The 16,723-nt window shown below is 39.3% G+C and overlaps 3 protein-coding genes across 3 annotated transcripts in view; all 3 read right to left on the bottom strand.

The window, feature by feature from the left end:
- Positions 1-564: 564 nt before the first annotated feature.
- On the bottom strand, positions 565-3,349 carry plex9.2 (PML-like exon 9.2). The gene is made up of 2 exons (XM_070831528.1): positions 2,894-3,349; positions 565-1,949 (listed from the first exon to the last, which is right to left on the bottom strand). The coding sequence occupies exons 1-2, from the start codon at positions 2,955-2,957 to the stop codon at positions 1,273-1,275; spliced, it is 741 nt and encodes a 246-aa protein (XP_070687629.1). The 5' UTR covers positions 2,958-3,349; the 3' UTR covers positions 565-1,272.
- Positions 3,350-5,975: 2,626 nt separating this feature from the next.
- On the bottom strand, positions 5,976-9,849 carry plex9.1 (PML-like exon 9.1). Its single transcript, XM_070831383.1, has 3 exons — positions 9,806-9,849; positions 9,654-9,705; positions 5,976-6,742 (listed from the first exon to the last, which is right to left on the bottom strand). The coding sequence occupies exons 2-3, from the start codon at positions 9,703-9,705 to the stop codon at positions 6,216-6,218; spliced, it is 579 nt and encodes a 192-aa protein (XP_070687484.1). The 5' UTR covers positions 9,806-9,849; the 3' UTR covers positions 5,976-6,215.
- A 4,507-nt stretch (positions 9,850-14,356) lies between these two features.
- LOC139201893 (unconventional myosin-IXAb-like) overlaps positions 14,357-16,723 on the bottom strand; it is a 129,946-nt gene continuing 127,579 nt past the window's right edge. Inside the window, exons 44-45 of the mRNA XM_070831330.1 lie at positions 15,909-16,051; positions 14,357-14,932 (exon numbers count right to left, since the gene is read on the bottom strand). Coding sequence (XP_070687431.1) covers positions 14,544-14,932; positions 15,909-16,051 — 532 coding nt within the window. The 3' untranslated portion in view covers positions 14,357-14,543. The remainder of the gene's footprint in view (positions 14,933-15,908; positions 16,052-16,723) is intronic.

Raw genomic sequence — 16,723 nt, 5'->3', positions numbered from 1 at the left:
TGGAGTATTTCTCTGGTGAAGGCATGGTTTAGCATCTTTGAATGTGGTGATGCTGTAGCCTGGGACTGCAGAGAACATGTGTATGTAAAACTGGTTTAATAAAGCCTTGTTCTGTTACTACACTGACTGAACTCCTTATGTTGTGACGTATGTCTCTTATCAAACCTGAGGCAGCTCTTTTAACATCAGACAATGCTGCATATTTTGGTAAAAGGTGAGTCGACTTGTACTTGTATGTACAGTGTAACAGCATGATCGTACCATCTTACTAAATTGTAATATAATCAAATTTCCAAGCCCAAATAAATGTAGTTTTACCTGATATAGTTGATCAGAGGATTATTGCAATAATATAAAATCTATTTGAATATTATTCAATTCATTCTCAATAATATTGTGATGCTGATTTCAGCCACGTCTCCCAGTCCTACTTGAAATATTCATGTATTTATCGAGCAGTGAAGTAGACCATTTGGCACACATGCTGTAGAAATACAATATATTTATTAGCAGATTTACTTATTTGCAATAAAACTATTTTTTTGAGCTCATCGAAGCCTTGAAGTGAAATCAGAACAAAAGTACATCAAATATTCTCAGTAATTTAACTATATACATGAAGCAAATTTAATTTATTACCTACATTTTCACCCTTTAAAACATAAACAGACATCTGGATCTTTGCTTATTGTTAAGAAATAAAGACCGTGTGTGTGTGTTTGTTGTTGAAGTAAATGGTGAAGAGGCAGCAAACAGCACACAGATCTCAACAGCCAGCTTAAGATTTCCTCAAATGTGAGAGGAAAGTCTCACCACAGCTGCCTCACGTGTCCAGTCTGATGAGTACTTGTGGGGTGAATTCATGTGCAGGTTTAGGGAAAATCAAAAGAGAGAGGCTGAAGCTTACAGGTTTGAAACTCCACCCTGGCAAAGCCAATCAAGGTGGTCTAGAAGAACCAAAGGCCCATATTAGGCTTGTGTAAACCCGGCACACACTGATCCTGGTGCTGCACCAGGCTCAAGTCCTACTGTGTGACTTCCAGATGTGCATGTGTTGTAATCTTCCCTCACCTCTCAGAAGCTTCCTTTTCGCTCCACTGCAGAGGACGTCTGAAGTGATGTTTCTCCGGTCAGTTTCTTCATGTTTTCCACAGTCAGTCAGCCACAGGAGGAAACCCTGATATCTCCAGGGAGTTTGATATGTGCACACAATGTAAAATTCCCCATAGAGGCTGATGGAGGCTGACACTCTGATGATGCAGCAGAAGAGTTTTACATCAATAATCCATGAAGTTCTCCATCGTGGTCCTCTGCTTTGCTCTCTGTGACCTTCACCGTCTGTCTGAAGTGCTCCCACAGGGGGCGCTGCTCCGGGAGCCTGCAGGGCCCTTTAGGTTTAGCAGCAGCTTTGTTTTCCATAGTGTCCAGAGTAAACTTGTGTCTACAGATCAGCTCCGGTGTGGGCTGAAGCACGCTATACAGTGCCTGCAATGCCCGCACATCCTCTAAAGCATCATGGGCCTTGTAGTTCACTCCCAGCAGCTCCCTGACCAGGTTCTCCTGTCGAAAACTCTGGAGGCCGTGGTCCTTCAGCATCTCCCGAGCCAGCGGCAGAGTGTCAACACAGCCGGAGACCGATGACTCAAACTCTGCCCGGAGGTCCAGCTCGTCGAGAGCTCGAGCCAACACCGGGCAGTCAAAGCGGCGAATGTTGTGGCCGATGACAAGTGGGCGTCCGAGCATGTGAAGGAAAGCTATGAAGGAGACCAGGACCTCACGCAGGGAGTTGGTGGGCACGAGCTGTCGATGGAGGTACAGTCTCTGTCTGCGGACCCTGAAGCCGGTCACTTTGGCTGCTCCTCTCTGCATTCGACACCGAGGGACGACGTAGAGGTTGAGCGAGTGGCCTCCACTCACCGCAGCCAGCTGGACGATCTCACAACTCTGACCTGGAGACACAAAACATGTGGATAAAACAGCATCATGTCACAGGAACACTGGGCGTCACGGGAGAAAACTTCACAAGGCACAAATTAACAATTAGGAATGGGACATGTGTGTAAAATCAGGCTGTAACTTAAACTACATCATGACGATATAGGTAATGATCTGGAAAATGTTACTGGATAAAATACTTTGACAAAAATGTGTTTTTGCCTAATTCAGCTAATAAAATACCACACAAATCAAGTTATTTTATCACATTAAAGCAAAATGATAAAAGAAACTCTAATCTAAATGTAACAGTGTGGTAAAAACACTGTTTTATGGCTATATATCGCCTTTAATAACAAAGTTGTTAATTAATGAATCTTTTAAGTTACTTTATCAAGCAAATGCCAGACATGAGACATGGGATAGGAGTGTAAAATCATGCTATTACTTATTCTATATCATGATGATATAGGAAATTATCTGGATAATCAATTGAGAAACTGTTAATGGATAAAATACCCTGAAAAATGTCTGATTTTGGCTAATTTGGCAAATGAAATACCTCACAAATCAAGTTATTTTATCACACCGAAGCAAAATCATTTTAAAAAAATCTAATTTGACTGCATAGTCTATTGCCCTTAATGCCCTTTAGTCACTTTATCATGAAGAAAAGTGATATAAACTGTGTGGTTTCAGCTTTTTGCTGCTTTCTTCTCTTTCATGACACTTTAAAATGACAATGAGTGGTTTAAAAAATATACATTTGGACTCTGGGGACTAAAAAAAAGCCATATTTACCTGCTACTGGGCAAATTATTAAACAAGTTTGAAAAGACATTTCTCTCAATCAGTGGTTTGTGTTCAGTCTGTTCACTCATTCAGCTTCTACTGACACTACACTAATAGTTATTTTGCTGGTTTAATCTGTCAGAAGTCACATAACAGAGAGTCCTACCGAGTCCTGTTGTCTCCAAGTCAAAGAAAACCAGCGGCTGTCCGGACTCCTCTGATGTTTGCATCCCGACGACGGTCCAACAAGTTGTTTTCTGTTGTTGTGACAGTGAGGTGAAATAACTACAGGCACCCCGGAAGTAGATAAAAACTTTCTAAACAAAAGCCTCCTTGAAGATAAATTTAAAGAGCAAAGCAATAGAAATGAGTTGGAGCCAAGCCTTGAAATAGAGTACTGAGCAGAATATATGTATATATCCACATTACAGTGACTGTCTGTGGAAAGTTAAGCCTGTTCTGGTTGTTAGCTTACATGCTAACTAGCTTTCAGCTACACCGGTTTGATAAAATAACCTGATGGAGCGGTGGTTAAGTGAAGCATTTCCATTAGAAATAGCGTAAAAGTCCACTGAAGACATGTGTTCGTCTTTGGTTGGTGTTAAAACGCATAATAGTACTATTTATAGTTAGCGAATGTTGCTATACTTCTATAGCTTTCAACCGGAACCTGATCTGTAAGATCTCGCGAGACAGGGGCAAGTCTCGAATAAAGTTAATTTTCTCCTGGTCTGTTTGTATCAAAAATGCAATTTTAATTCGGAAAGTTCAGAAGACGTGTGCCTTATGAAAATTGATCCAATATTTATTTTGGTGACTATGGGCCGAACGAATCTGCCATAATCTGTGATGACGTTACAGGAAGTGACTCTTAGTGGAGTGTCTCTCTCACCTATATCATCTTTGATAAAAAACGAAGAGGCGTCCAGCGTACTGGACAAAGTCACAATCAACTTACAGTCTAAAAAATTGTCTGTATAAAAGATGTTTTTATATACAGTATATGGTTTATACTGATTAGCCGTTGTAACGTAACGACTGGTGTGTTTTGTTTGCTTAGGGTGAGATCTTTGTATGCAGACGGATTTTTCTCTCGACGCTCATATCATCTTTGATATCAAAATAGCTTTCATATCGCGGACTAGATCCTGGTCATCATATTATTTGCAGTCAGGACATAGTTTGGATTACAATACACTCCTTAAAGTTGATATAAACACCAACACTTGCTGCTCATTTGTAGATTCACTTTGTTTAACTCCTCCCACGTGATGTATTTACCCAGCATGCTCCGCAGCCCAGGATGCGCTTTAAATCTGACAGATTAGTGCCTATAAACTACACTATATGTGTTATATTACTATGACTAATGTTCAAACATGTGTAATAAATCCATATTTGTCTGCGAGAAGTCATACCATAAACTATGACACCGTAAGTTAGACACAGATGTAAAGATTAAATTATAAATACACGACCGCGGCTCTGGCTTTCTCGGTTGGTCCGATGGCGGTGAGATTTCAATTGATTGCTACAGTGAGTTACAGAACCTCTACGTTTCTTCTCTCCCCTCCCTCACCGCCGGCCTTGACTAGCCTTTTGTCCACTTTAGCTCCAGTGTTTTTATTCCCTGCAGTGCATTGGGCCAATTCACTGTTTTAACTAAAGCCTGGTGCTTAGTACTGTACCATGTGATGTGGCTTTGCTCTGTTAGGTACATGTTATATTACTGGACAGATCCTGTCTGTGTGTCACAGTGTGTACAGTGTGAGTGTTTTGTTAATTTGCACATGAAGATCGGTGTAATCTTCATATTAAGTCCTGTGAGAACAGTTGTATAAAGTCTCGTGTGGCTCTAGAGGAGATTAGAAATAATATAACAGCATTTTAGCACAATAGGTCGAGTTCCTTACTCCTCAGAAACATGATAGTCTTTGTTGGTTATGGCGAATCTTCTCCAGGCTGTTTACTGATGTGATTAAAGTAGCTTTAAAGCATCAGTTGTTTTAAGTTTCATGTAGAAAAGCTATTTCATCAGCAAACAGTGTGGCCTGAAGTGGATCTGTCACTAGTTCATCATTAAAACCTTTATAACCTTTATAAATTTGGGGAAAATTTTATTTATTGTCTTTTATTCTATGATATTTTCATTCATTTTCATTATTTTTCTCTTCGCTTTGCTTTTAACTGGTGTTTGAATGCACTTAATTACCCTTATATTGAGCACTATGGGTTACTTCTGTGTGTCTGAAAGGTGATATACAAATTACATTGATCCCTGTTGCAGCAGCAGGATACATTAATAATAATATTATTATTATTATTATTATTATTATTATTATTATTATTTGTGGGGATGGCAACATCACTAAATGCAAACAAATAAAACATAAATGAAAAAGAAAAGTTTCAAAATCAATTCTAATGATATTTTGTGAGAATTATTAAGAGATGAATTAAGAATTAATCAAAGTTATTTTGTTATGAAGACATTATTTTTCTTTTACTTCCTTTACTGATTATGAAACACGTACAATATGCAGGATAAAGACCTCTTTTACATGCAATTTAACGTCTCTGTGTCTTGTTTTTATTGTGTTTTAAAGCACTTTGAATTGCCTTGTGTCTGAAAGGTGCTATGCAAATAAATTTGCCTCGTCAAACCTAAATAAAACACCAATAACTTGATGAAGACTCAAAGTTGAATATGTTCACGTTCAGGGAGAAAGAGAGTGAGGAGCAGGTTTGGTTAAACAGCTGAAGAAAACTGTAACTGTTCTTAATAAGGACTCTTTTTGGTCATTTTTTATATGCAATTTGGTTTTAGACACACTTTTCATGTCTTTTGATTTGATCAGGTATTAATCTGCTCTGTCTGATTATTCACTCTGCAGTTATAATAAGAAAAATATTCGTTAAAACTTTTAACCTTTTATGATTTTCACTTTACTGGACAAACTCCTCCTAAAAAAGTGCTTTGGAAATATTTGACAGAGAGACAGATCTTCATGTCAAAACATCTGTTATTCAAATCAGCTTCAAACATCTTAAAATGTGCACAGTCTTCACGGCGAGGACGAACTTCTGGGGAAAAGACTGGAAGATCAGCTGTGGGTTATTACACATGGAGGTAGAATGATGAAAAAGTCTGCAGGTCTTGATCTGTGAAGAAATCTCTTCTTGCATGAGGAATTTAAAAATAAAACGGTGTTGTTTGGAAGAATTAAATGAAAGTTTAATGGCTCTTGTGGGAAAAAACTGTGCGTCAGTTTGCTGGAGAGACTCAAGAGACACTTTACATGACATCAGCTGACAACCTCAAAGTAAACGATATCAATGGTTGTGCATAATGATGGTTACATATCTGTGCGTCTGCAATCACAAATAATTTAATGTACCAATTTAATTTTTTTAGTGAATGTAAAAACCATCAGTGTGTCCGACCACCTGAGTGAACACGATGAGGACAAAACTGTTCCTGCAGCTTCCTAAAGCGCTCTGAAGGTGCACCTGTCGGACGTCCGTCTGTCGGGGCTCCACTTGTTGTACAGCTCCTGCAGCATCCTGGCGTCCTCCACCGCGTCGTGGGCGTTGTAGCTCTTCCGCAGGAAGTGGCGGACCATGTGCTCCTGAGAATAACTGGACAGGTTGAAGAGACTCTTGCTCAGCAGGAAGGTATCCAGGAACCCGTACACCACCTGCTGGAACTGCTGCCAGAGGGACAGCTGTCGCAGCACCCTGGTGATCACCGGCGCATCAAACCGCCTTGCATTGTGGGCCGCCAGCACCACCGGACGGCGGAAGGAGCGAAGGAAGGTGATGAAGGAGGTGAGAGCATCAACCAGGGGGACGGTGTCCACGGGAACCCCGCGGAGGAACAGGGTGCCGTCGGAGACGGTGAAGCCGGTGACGTTTCTGGCGCTCTCGGTGAGGGTGCGGCGGGGGAGGGTGTAGACGTTAAACACCCTCTCCCCACAGACGGCCCCCAGCTGGATGATGTCACACACTGCGGTGTCTGATCGTGGAGAAGAGGAGGATGAGAGAGGAAGAACATCCACATCGATTAGGTGGAATACAACATCTGAGGTCTGAAATGTTTGGTTTGGAGATTTTATCTTTTCTTTTCTGGATCAAAAGAGCAAAACTTTTCATCTTTTCATTCCTTTAATTCTGTTTCTTTGGTTCTCTTTGCTTTTATCTAGTAAACAGAACTGACAGAAGATCCAAAGAAGAACCAAACATTTCATAATAAGACAACAAACAGAAGATCAGTTCAGGGGAAACTGATTGTTTCAGGTCCTCAGATGTTAAAATCTTCTGCTTTTCTTAGTTTTGCTCCATAATAATTTGAATATTTTGGGGTTTTTTTTGACTATTTGTCAGATAAACCAAGACATGTGATGCAGTCGGCTTTGGCTCGCTGTGATCGACATCTTTCACTGTCATGTTATAAAGACCAACATTAATCAATGAATCAATAAAATAATCAGCACATTCATTTTAGAGCAGAACCTAACTGTTCCTAACACTGAGGATGTTATATGAGGTTTTTATATATTTATCTTTATCTTAAGTATGCCTTCTTGTATTTTGTACATAATATTTGTATATAAAATACTTTGTACAGTTAAGATTAATTTAATTCAAATTTAATTTAGATTTTTTATTTACAGTTAAGATGAATTTAATTTTAATTTAATTAAGATTTTTTATTTTTTATTTACAGTTAAGATGAATTTAATTTATATTTTTTATTTTTTATTTACAGTTAAGATTAATTTAATTTAGATTTTTTTATTTACAGTTAAGATGAATTTAATTTTAATTTAATTTAGATTTTTTTATTTTTATTTACAGTTAAGATGAATTTAATTTAAATTTAATTTAGATTTTTTATTTTTTATTTACAGTTAAGATGAATTTAATTTTAATTGAATTTAGATTTTTTATTTACAGTTAAGATGACTTTAATTTAAATTGAATTTAGATTCTTTATTTCTTATTTACAGTCAATATTAAGTCGCCTACAAACACAAGCAGCATTCTGAGGAACAGAAGCTGAATTTCATGATATTCAAACAAAATAAACTAGTTATGTAAGTAAATGATTGACTGATATTTCCTTTTTGATAACACCTGGCGTTTTGTTGTGGCTGCAGCTTGTTCACAGTTTTAAAAGCCCTGATCGGCTGCTCGGTGCTGTGGTTTGTTCACACCCGTCACACATCAGCCGACAGGCGTTTAGTTTCCGGGAAGGCGGCGTTTACACCTGAAAGAGTTTTTCTGTGGTGACATGCTGGAGAGGAAATGAGTGCAACCACTGAGTCATTTCAACTGAACATGCTCACACGAACACTAAACCACAGAATCAGGAAACTTTAAAGTCACGCTGAAATCCGGTTCTGCTGCTTCACAGATCAGACAGTAGTTCTGACAACCAGGAACTCTAAATATAAATATTATCTCATGATCAATTAATCTGCCACCTCGTTCTCTCAGTTAATCCATTAGTCAGGAAATGAATTCACACTCTTCTTATTTGTCTTTTAATTAGTTTTTACTTCCTTTGTCCTTTGGTTTTATTCTCATTTTATTTTATTTTGTTAAAACACTTTGTAATGTTGTTAAGAAAAGTTAAAGTTAATCAATATCATCATTGATTACAGTCGAGTGATACTCCAGCTGTCTAAAGCTTATTATGACACATTAGAAAGTGATTAGGACGGAAAGTGAAACCTTCTTTTTCCATTTAATACGTAATAATGATCATATTGTACTTTTTACTCCACTATATTTAACTTCAGTATCATTAGACTGTATTTTTACTCTTTTATCCACCAGAGGATTAAAATAAAGATCATTTTATCGTTTAAATCACGAAGCGGAAACAGTTTTGGTGACAGAAGCACCAGGAGGCGGCTGAGAGCTCTGGAAGAAAAACCATTTAAAATATAATATAAATATAAATATAAAAAAAAAGAAGCTTGTTGCACCAGTAATACCAATATCAGATCAATAACAGGTCATGTTTGACCGCAGTGATGGCTGGTATTGATAAGTAGTGATTGACACAGGTAAAGTTAATGTTACATAAGTATTGATAAAGTTAATGATACATAAGTATTGATAAAGTTAATGTTACCTCAGTATTGATAAAGTTAATGATACATAAGTATTGATAAAGTTAATACAACTTAAGTATTGATTAACACAGGTAAGATTAATGTTACCTCAGTATTGATAAAGTTAATATCACTTAAGTATTGATTAACACAGGTAAAGTTATTTTTACCTCAGTACTGATAAAGTTAATGATACCTAAGTATTGATAAATTTAATGACACCTCAGTATTGATTAACACAGGTAAGATTAATGTTACATAAGTATTGATAAAGTTAATGTTACCTCAGTATTGATAAAGTTAATGTTACCTCAGTATTGATAAAGTTAATGTTACCTCAGTATTGATAAAGTTAATGTTATATAAGTATTGATAAAGGTAATGTTACCTAAGTATTGATAAAGTTAATGTTACATAAGTATTGATAAAGGTAATGTTACCTAAGTATTGATAAAGTTAATGTTACATAAGTATTGATAAAGTTAATGTTACCTAAGTATTGATAAAGTTAATGTTACATAAGTATTGATAAAGGTAATGTTACATAAATATTGATAAAGTTAATGATACTAAAGTATTGATAAAGGTAATGTTACCTCAGTGTTGATAAAGTTAATGATACCAAAGTATTGATAAAGGTAATGTTACCTCAGTATTGATAAAGGTAATGTTACTAAAGTATTGATAAAGTGAATGATACTAAAGTGTTGATAAAGGTAATGATACTAAAGTATTGATAAAGGTAATGTTACCTCAGTGTTGATAAAGTTAATGATACCAAAGTATTGATAAAGGTAATGTTACCTAATCCAGTGGTCTCCAGGTCAAAGAAAACGATGGTTTTATCATCAGACATCTGCAGGATTAACAGAGAAACCACGTGAGTCTGAAAGTACATTAAAATAATAACTAGCAGTACTATGAGAGCAGAGAGAGAGCAGAGAGCGCGGACTGACCGTGGAGGGCTCCTGTGTCAGCTGAGCAGTGTGACAGATGTGAAGGCAGCTGTGATAATGATCCTCAGCAGAGGCAGCAGCAGGTGAACCGGTGCTGCCGCTCACACTTCAGCCGCACTCCGCTTTCACTTCATCAGAAGGGAAACTGGGCTGATGTCGCTCCTCTGGGTGAGTCACCTCCCTGAGGACGGACGGACGGACGGACGGACAGCAGAGAGACAAAGCAGGCTGGTCCCTGTGAAGGTGGAATCTTCCCCGCTGTTCCGTTTGGTGTCAGCTGGGAGCCGCTGGATGACAGGAAGTAAAGTAAAGCTCGTGTTTTGGTCACTGACGCGTGGACAAGTGATGAAAATGAAACTTAAGGGTTTTGTGGGTTTTTTTTTTTTTAAATGAAAAATGAAAACTAGTTAATAAATAGGTCAATAAATACAAAATCTGATCCACACATCCCAAAATAAAATTAAACAATATGAATATGTACAATTTAGATAGATAGATAGATAGATAGATAGATAGATAGATAGATAGATAGATAGATAGATAGATAGATAGATAGATAGATAGATAGATAGATAGATAGATAGATAGATAGATAGATAGATAGATAGATAGATAGATGTTTGTATTCATGGTGGTGGTCACTTTTACTTCTTTACTATTGTAACACCAGAATTTCCCCTCCGGGGATCAATAAAGTATTTCTACCTATCTATATCTATCTATACACACAATTTCAATGATTATGAATTATTTGTTGAATAAATAAATAAATAAATCAGATACACACATGATTGAAATGATTAAAGGTACAGTGTGTAACACGTGTTCAATGCTGTTTATTACACGGCTTTGTCGAATACTCGATTCTGATTGATCGATCATTTTACCGTTGCTATGGACACCATTCTGAAATTTATTTTATTATTTATTATTCGATTAAGTTTTAAGGTCAGTGTTCTGTATCGAATTATTGATCTCTTTAGCGCGAAGCTGTACACGGTCCCTTAAGTTGTAACAGGGCTTTGTTGAACTGTCGATTGATTCTAATCAATTCGATTGATCGATCGATTCTGGTGAATCACAGCATTCTCTGATCTGTTATCTCTACATAGCAGACTATTGGTATGGATGCAGGCAAGAAATTCATTTCTAAATCAATAAAAAAAACAATATTCTACATCAAATTATTGATCGCTGTAGTACAAAGTCGTGTGATAAGTCGCTCAGTCTCTTGTTGGTCACGTTAGCTGATGTCCAAGATGAGAGGAAGTGCTAGCAAGAGGATGCTGACTGTGTCATTAAGGATTCAACATAGTACCTTTAAAACAAAACACAACCAACTAATAAATCATGAAATATTAGTATAGATTAAGCTGAAGTACACATGAAGACATCACTAATCATAATCCAATATATATTTCATGATGTTGTTAAGAAGAGTGCGACATAAACACAGTTTATTATCGTCACTGGTAATTACAGCTGAGTGATACTAAGTGATGAACCCTCAGGAGCTTAGAGAGGCAGCCGTCTGGTGCTTATACAAGAGAATAGAAACTGAAACACACTCTTGGCCTGGTTATCACACACAGACTCCACCTGAAGCGTACCTGCTGACAGGTGGAGCCTTCGGACTGGACTGATAGAAAACAATGATGTTGGGTAATGAGCCATCAGCTGTGATAAGATGTGCAATGAAAGAAGCTTTAAACTAGGAAGCAGCAGTTGGGTGACTGAACTCTAAAACTGGGCCTTAAGCATATTTTGGTGTAAGATACTTAATTCAAAGTAAGTTGAATGCAGGATTTTTAACTTGTAACAAAGTATTTCTACAATGTGGTTTTACTATGTTTCCTTAAGTAAAAGATCTGAGTGTTTCTGCTGCTAATAGATTAATTCAATCGAACAACTACGAGCTTTTGCACGCAGTAAATCTCTTTCATGAAACAAACCTAGCTACCTAACGCACACGCTGCTGAACAGTGTTTTCATGCTGTTCCACCGACGAGCTGTTGCTAACATGCACAGAAATGAAGCAACTTTGCATAAAAAAAAACAGTGAAAAAGCACAAATCTGTGAAGCTGAATGACAATGACGTCCTTTCAAAGCACAAAATATTACTCAACTCATTATGTTTGGCTGCAGTTTTGCTTTTTTAATAAGCAGATGAATTTCCCCCATAAAGTCTTTTTTTTTTTTTCTTCTTACAACCATAGACATGTTGGTATCGTTAAAAAAAAGAAATATAACACAAATTGCACCTTATACATAACCGTGTCCAGAGTGGTGCAGACAAAGAGACACTTTTTTTTTCTTCTTTTTCTTTTGTTTTTTTTTCTCCGAAGCACAAACATGACAGGCCGAGTGTGGCCTGTTAAAATGTTGCCATGATTAATAGTAGATAATGAACCGTACACAGGATAATATATCCTTTTATAACACCTTTTATAACAGATTCTTTTAAACCAATGTACACCCCAAAAGCATGATCATAAATAGTACATACACTGTGTATAAAAGAGGAACAGAAACAACCAGAGAAAGCAGAGCATGCCTTCCAGTGACAGGTACATTCACTTTTTTTAATTCTTTTTTTTTTGTTTTTATGTTTTTGCAGAATGCCTTATGGACAGCTTGGGCACGTACAAACACCCTTCAAATATCAGCTTAAAGATATTTGACCTGGAATCAGATTTGTTTTTTCAGCTCACCTCTGAAACACTTCTTCTTTTTTCTTTTTTTTTTTCTTTCCTAAACAGGTCTACAGTTGTATGTTATAAAAAAAACAAACAAAAAAAACCAGCACACTGCAAGCCCCCACACCTGCATTAAAACTGAGATCAGCACAGTCTTAACTGGGACTTCCAGCTTTTTAAGGAAAAGTTCTCCATCACTGGTTGCGTTGGCGGGATCGGAGCAAAAGTCGCCCAAAAGTATCTGATCACAGACGCAGCGAGCAAAGGAGGGATATTGCAGCTAAAGTACGGAGACATCTTTGCTGTTAAGCTACTGAGAAGGCCCATAAAAATGAATATTACACTGAGTGTTACGATACCGTACGGACAGAGACAGGAAGAGAGTAAGAATACGCAGGAATACGTGGACGGTCTGAGTTAGTTGCTACGTATTTTTGTCTGATTAAAGATTAAATGCTACTTTTCACAGCCAGAGCCGGGAGAGAAGAAGATGGAAGAGCTGCTATTGTGGTAAAACAGGAGAAGGAGAAGAAGAAGAAGAAGTATTGTGGATGGCTCAGAGGACATCGTGGACGGTGTGTGGATGAGTGCAAGAGTTTCCCCACAGGTGCAATGAAACGTTTTGTTAGTCTGAGTTGGTTTTAGTGTCACTTGATGGTTGCAGAGACTTTCACCTTTACACGAAGAACATTTTTCTGGGAGGAAACACTAGTGTGTGTGTGTGTGTGTGTGTGTGTGTGAGTGTAGAAGAGGACTACACATGCACAAAGTGGGAGCTGATACAGTGGCAGGAATTAGTCATTCAGTCATTCATTCATTCATTCATTCATTCACACACATTCAGACAGGAAAGAAAAAAAAAATGGCTTTCATCGGAACAAAAATAAACCATGAAACAATATTGACAACAAAAACATGACATCTTTGATATCAATAACAACACCTATAATACAGCAATAATATATATTTATATATATATTTATATATATATATAAAAAAATTCAAGTCCTGACGTAGTAACACTGATGTTTCTGAATAAAACGGAAAAACAAAGAGCTCGCGGGGAAAAGGCAGACACAAAACACTTATGGCTGATTGACACTTTGACACGTCAGGTCCAGGTCAACGTGACGGCAGACGTGAAGCACTGTGAGCGCAGGTCCACAGCTTCTCCTTCAATCGTTTTCTCGAGAGTGCGACACGAGGACACCCTAGACTGGCTCTGCTCTTTGTGAAAGAGGAAAAGAGAAAAACCCAATGACGGTAAACTGAGCAGAAACAAAAGTGGAACCAGAATTCCAGACACTTCACTTTGTGAACAGAGAACGACCCAGGAGCAGCACTGGACTTTCTTTCTATGTACACTGTTTTCCTCTGTAACAGAATAATAATAATAATAATAATAATAATAATAATAATGTAACATACAGCTGTAACATATTTCTGTAAAGTCTCTTGAAACTGACGTAGGAAAAGTGTGATGGAGTAGCGTGCAGCCTCTTGGCTGGTGTGTCCTGTGTAAACGTGAAAAGCAGACTTAGCTTTGCGCTGGTTACAGACAAAATGTCCGCCAGTTCAGTCAGTATGGCTACATTTCTTCTGGGTGGCTTCAACCACCTGCCCACATGCTAAAAAATAAAGACGGGGCACTCTAAGATTTGGCTTTGCAGGTGTGGGTTTCCTCTGCGTCTCTCCACCCGTCCCCTCCGTCCCTCTCGCCGACCCCCGGGGCTCCAGCAGGGGTCCGACCACTCAGAGCGGCAAACATGGCCGACCACGACTTTCCTCATCAGTCCTCTCTCTGTGGCCTTCTTGTCATTTTGTCCCTCCGTGTCACATTTCCTCTCCCTCAGCTTTCTGCTTTGACCGGACCAGGGGAGGAGGGGGGTGGGCACCGAGGAGGGGCAGCAGGAGACACTGTTCACGAGCCTCGCCCCGTGACCAGCCTCATTCAACCCCAGACTCCCTCCCTCCCCCCTTCTAGCACAGTCTCCTGCACTCGAACAGGCGGCGGCGGCTGGCGTTCCCTCCCTCCTCAGCTTCACACCATGAACTCGTTGCTGCCGTACAGAACCAGCTGCTGTGGCCCCGAGCCGAAGTCCGTCTCCCTCCGGTGGCCCCCCGAGGGCTCGCGTGGGGAGCTGCGGCTCAGCCTGAGCCTGTGGCGCGTCTTGCCCGCACTGTGGCCCCCGTCCGACTCGGCCAACGGGGCCCCCAAACCACAGGAGGTGAGCAGGGGCCCGGAGGAGGAGGAGCGGAACCGGTAGTGAGGGGAGGGGGAGCCGGAGGCGTTGGAGGAGAGAGAGGAGGACGGGTGGTAGGAGGAGGAGACGGTGGAGATGGAGTCCGCCGAGTCCTGGGAGTCGGGCTGACGGCGCAGAGCCCGTCGGCCCTTCGCCTCCGACTTTCTGGAGCGATAAGTGCCTCGTTCTGCAGAGAGAGAGAGCAGAGTTACACACACATGACATACAGCAATGTTATTGATTAATAACACATTCATCCCATTGGAACGTTCTTCATTAAAGACCTCATTAAACATTTACTCAGGTTCTGCACTTGAGCTCATTTGTTCTTTACTTGAGTCTCTTCGTTTCCTTTCTGTTTCTACTCTGCTACATTTCAGGGGGAAACACGAGGAGAATTTATTAAATATGATCTTTCGGGCTAAATTAAACCCGACAGTACACACAGGAGCTGATCAATCAGTTGGTTCACTGACGGGAAAATGAATTGCCAACTGCTTTGAAATCATTTTTCATGTAGAAACATTTGATGGTTCCATCTTCTCAAATGTGAGACAATTTTCATTCAACTGTAAATCATCTGTTTTTATAATGTTACAAACCAAATGAGCAGCAGATTAATGGAGAAAACAATCAGCAGATGAACCCAGAATGAAAATAATTATTAGCCGCGGTTCAAAACTTCCCCTCAACCAACAGTAAAATCCTGCTTTTGCCCTAAAGCACGAGGAATAATAATCTAATGACATAATATGTAATAGTATCAGTCACAGGGGTCATTTTAGCACTTTTGCTTTAATATTTGAAGTTCATTTTCCTGACTGTACTACTTTTACTCCACCCCTGCTTACAGGTTCTTCGTAGCGTCGGGTAAAGTGATACTGACAGCAAACATATTGTCCTATTAAAGCAACAGGAAGAACCAGTTATCAACAGCTTCAGCTGTGTTAGCGCCAACCGCAAAACCAGACCGAGACTCACCCTGAAGTGCACCGACTGTCATGTGACCAGACTGTGTGCACGAGGAGTCAACATCATGTGACTGACACACTTTAGCCTTACTTAACTTCACTAACAGCACGGCTTCATTTCTTTACAGTAACATACTGTGATATGAACTTTGTGTTACTAAAAGTACTCAAGTAAAAAGTACACACACGTACCAGAGGGGTCCGAGGTGGCCCCCTCCGTCTCCATGGTGATGTTCTCGGAGCTGTCAGCCGTGCCGATGGAGGCTTCGGATTCAGGAGTCTCGTCATCGGACGTCCGCGGCTCCAAAATCAACATCTCATACGTCAGCTCCTCCCTGCAGACACGCACACACACGCTAGTGGTTACAAGTCTGGTCAGGTTTGCTTCATCAAAGTCATTTCATCTATTTAGGCGTTTTCCCGCTGGATCCAGCTTAGACTGAACACTGTAGACTGACCTTAAAGGATAAAGTAAAGCATTTTTTTCAACATATTTTTGGTTTGAGATGACAGTCAGTTCATTTGCTACATGTCAGATCAATGCACCTCCAATAAAAGTGCTACTTTTTGCCACCAGCAGGCTCAGATTGTTATTCAGAGGGATCCCTACAGAGACAGACCTGTGAGATACTTTCTGTTTAACCAGAAACAGTCGTTATGTTTCTCTCCCTTCACCTCGGACACTTTGAATAACAAATTAAGCCCATCAGCGGCAAAAACAAGCATTTATACTGGACGTACTGGTCCGGTGTATAGGTGTATATTGGACCTAAGTTATTATTCAAAGATGCACAAAGGTCAGACATGTATTGTGTTTATCTGTCCCTGATCATAATGACATACAGTAAGAAGCACAGCACAACTGTGTGGCCATGATCCTTCCATCCTTCCCTAAAATCACTGAAATAAAGTGATGCTGGACTTATTTTCTAGTCTGACTGCTCGTTCTAAGGTTTTAGTTCCAAACTGGATGTTTAGGCCGACAGTTACAACATGAAACGCTGTTT

The sequence above is a fragment of the Pempheris klunzingeri genome, chromosome 5 (genome assembly GCF_042242105.1).
Source record: "Pempheris klunzingeri isolate RE-2024b chromosome 5, fPemKlu1.hap1, whole genome shotgun sequence".
NCBI classification, from domain to species: Eukaryota; Metazoa; Chordata; class Actinopteri; order Acropomatiformes; family Pempheridae; genus Pempheris; species Pempheris klunzingeri.
Note: the sequence above shows the minus strand (reverse complement) of the source record. Positions and strands in the feature narration are given on the sequence as shown.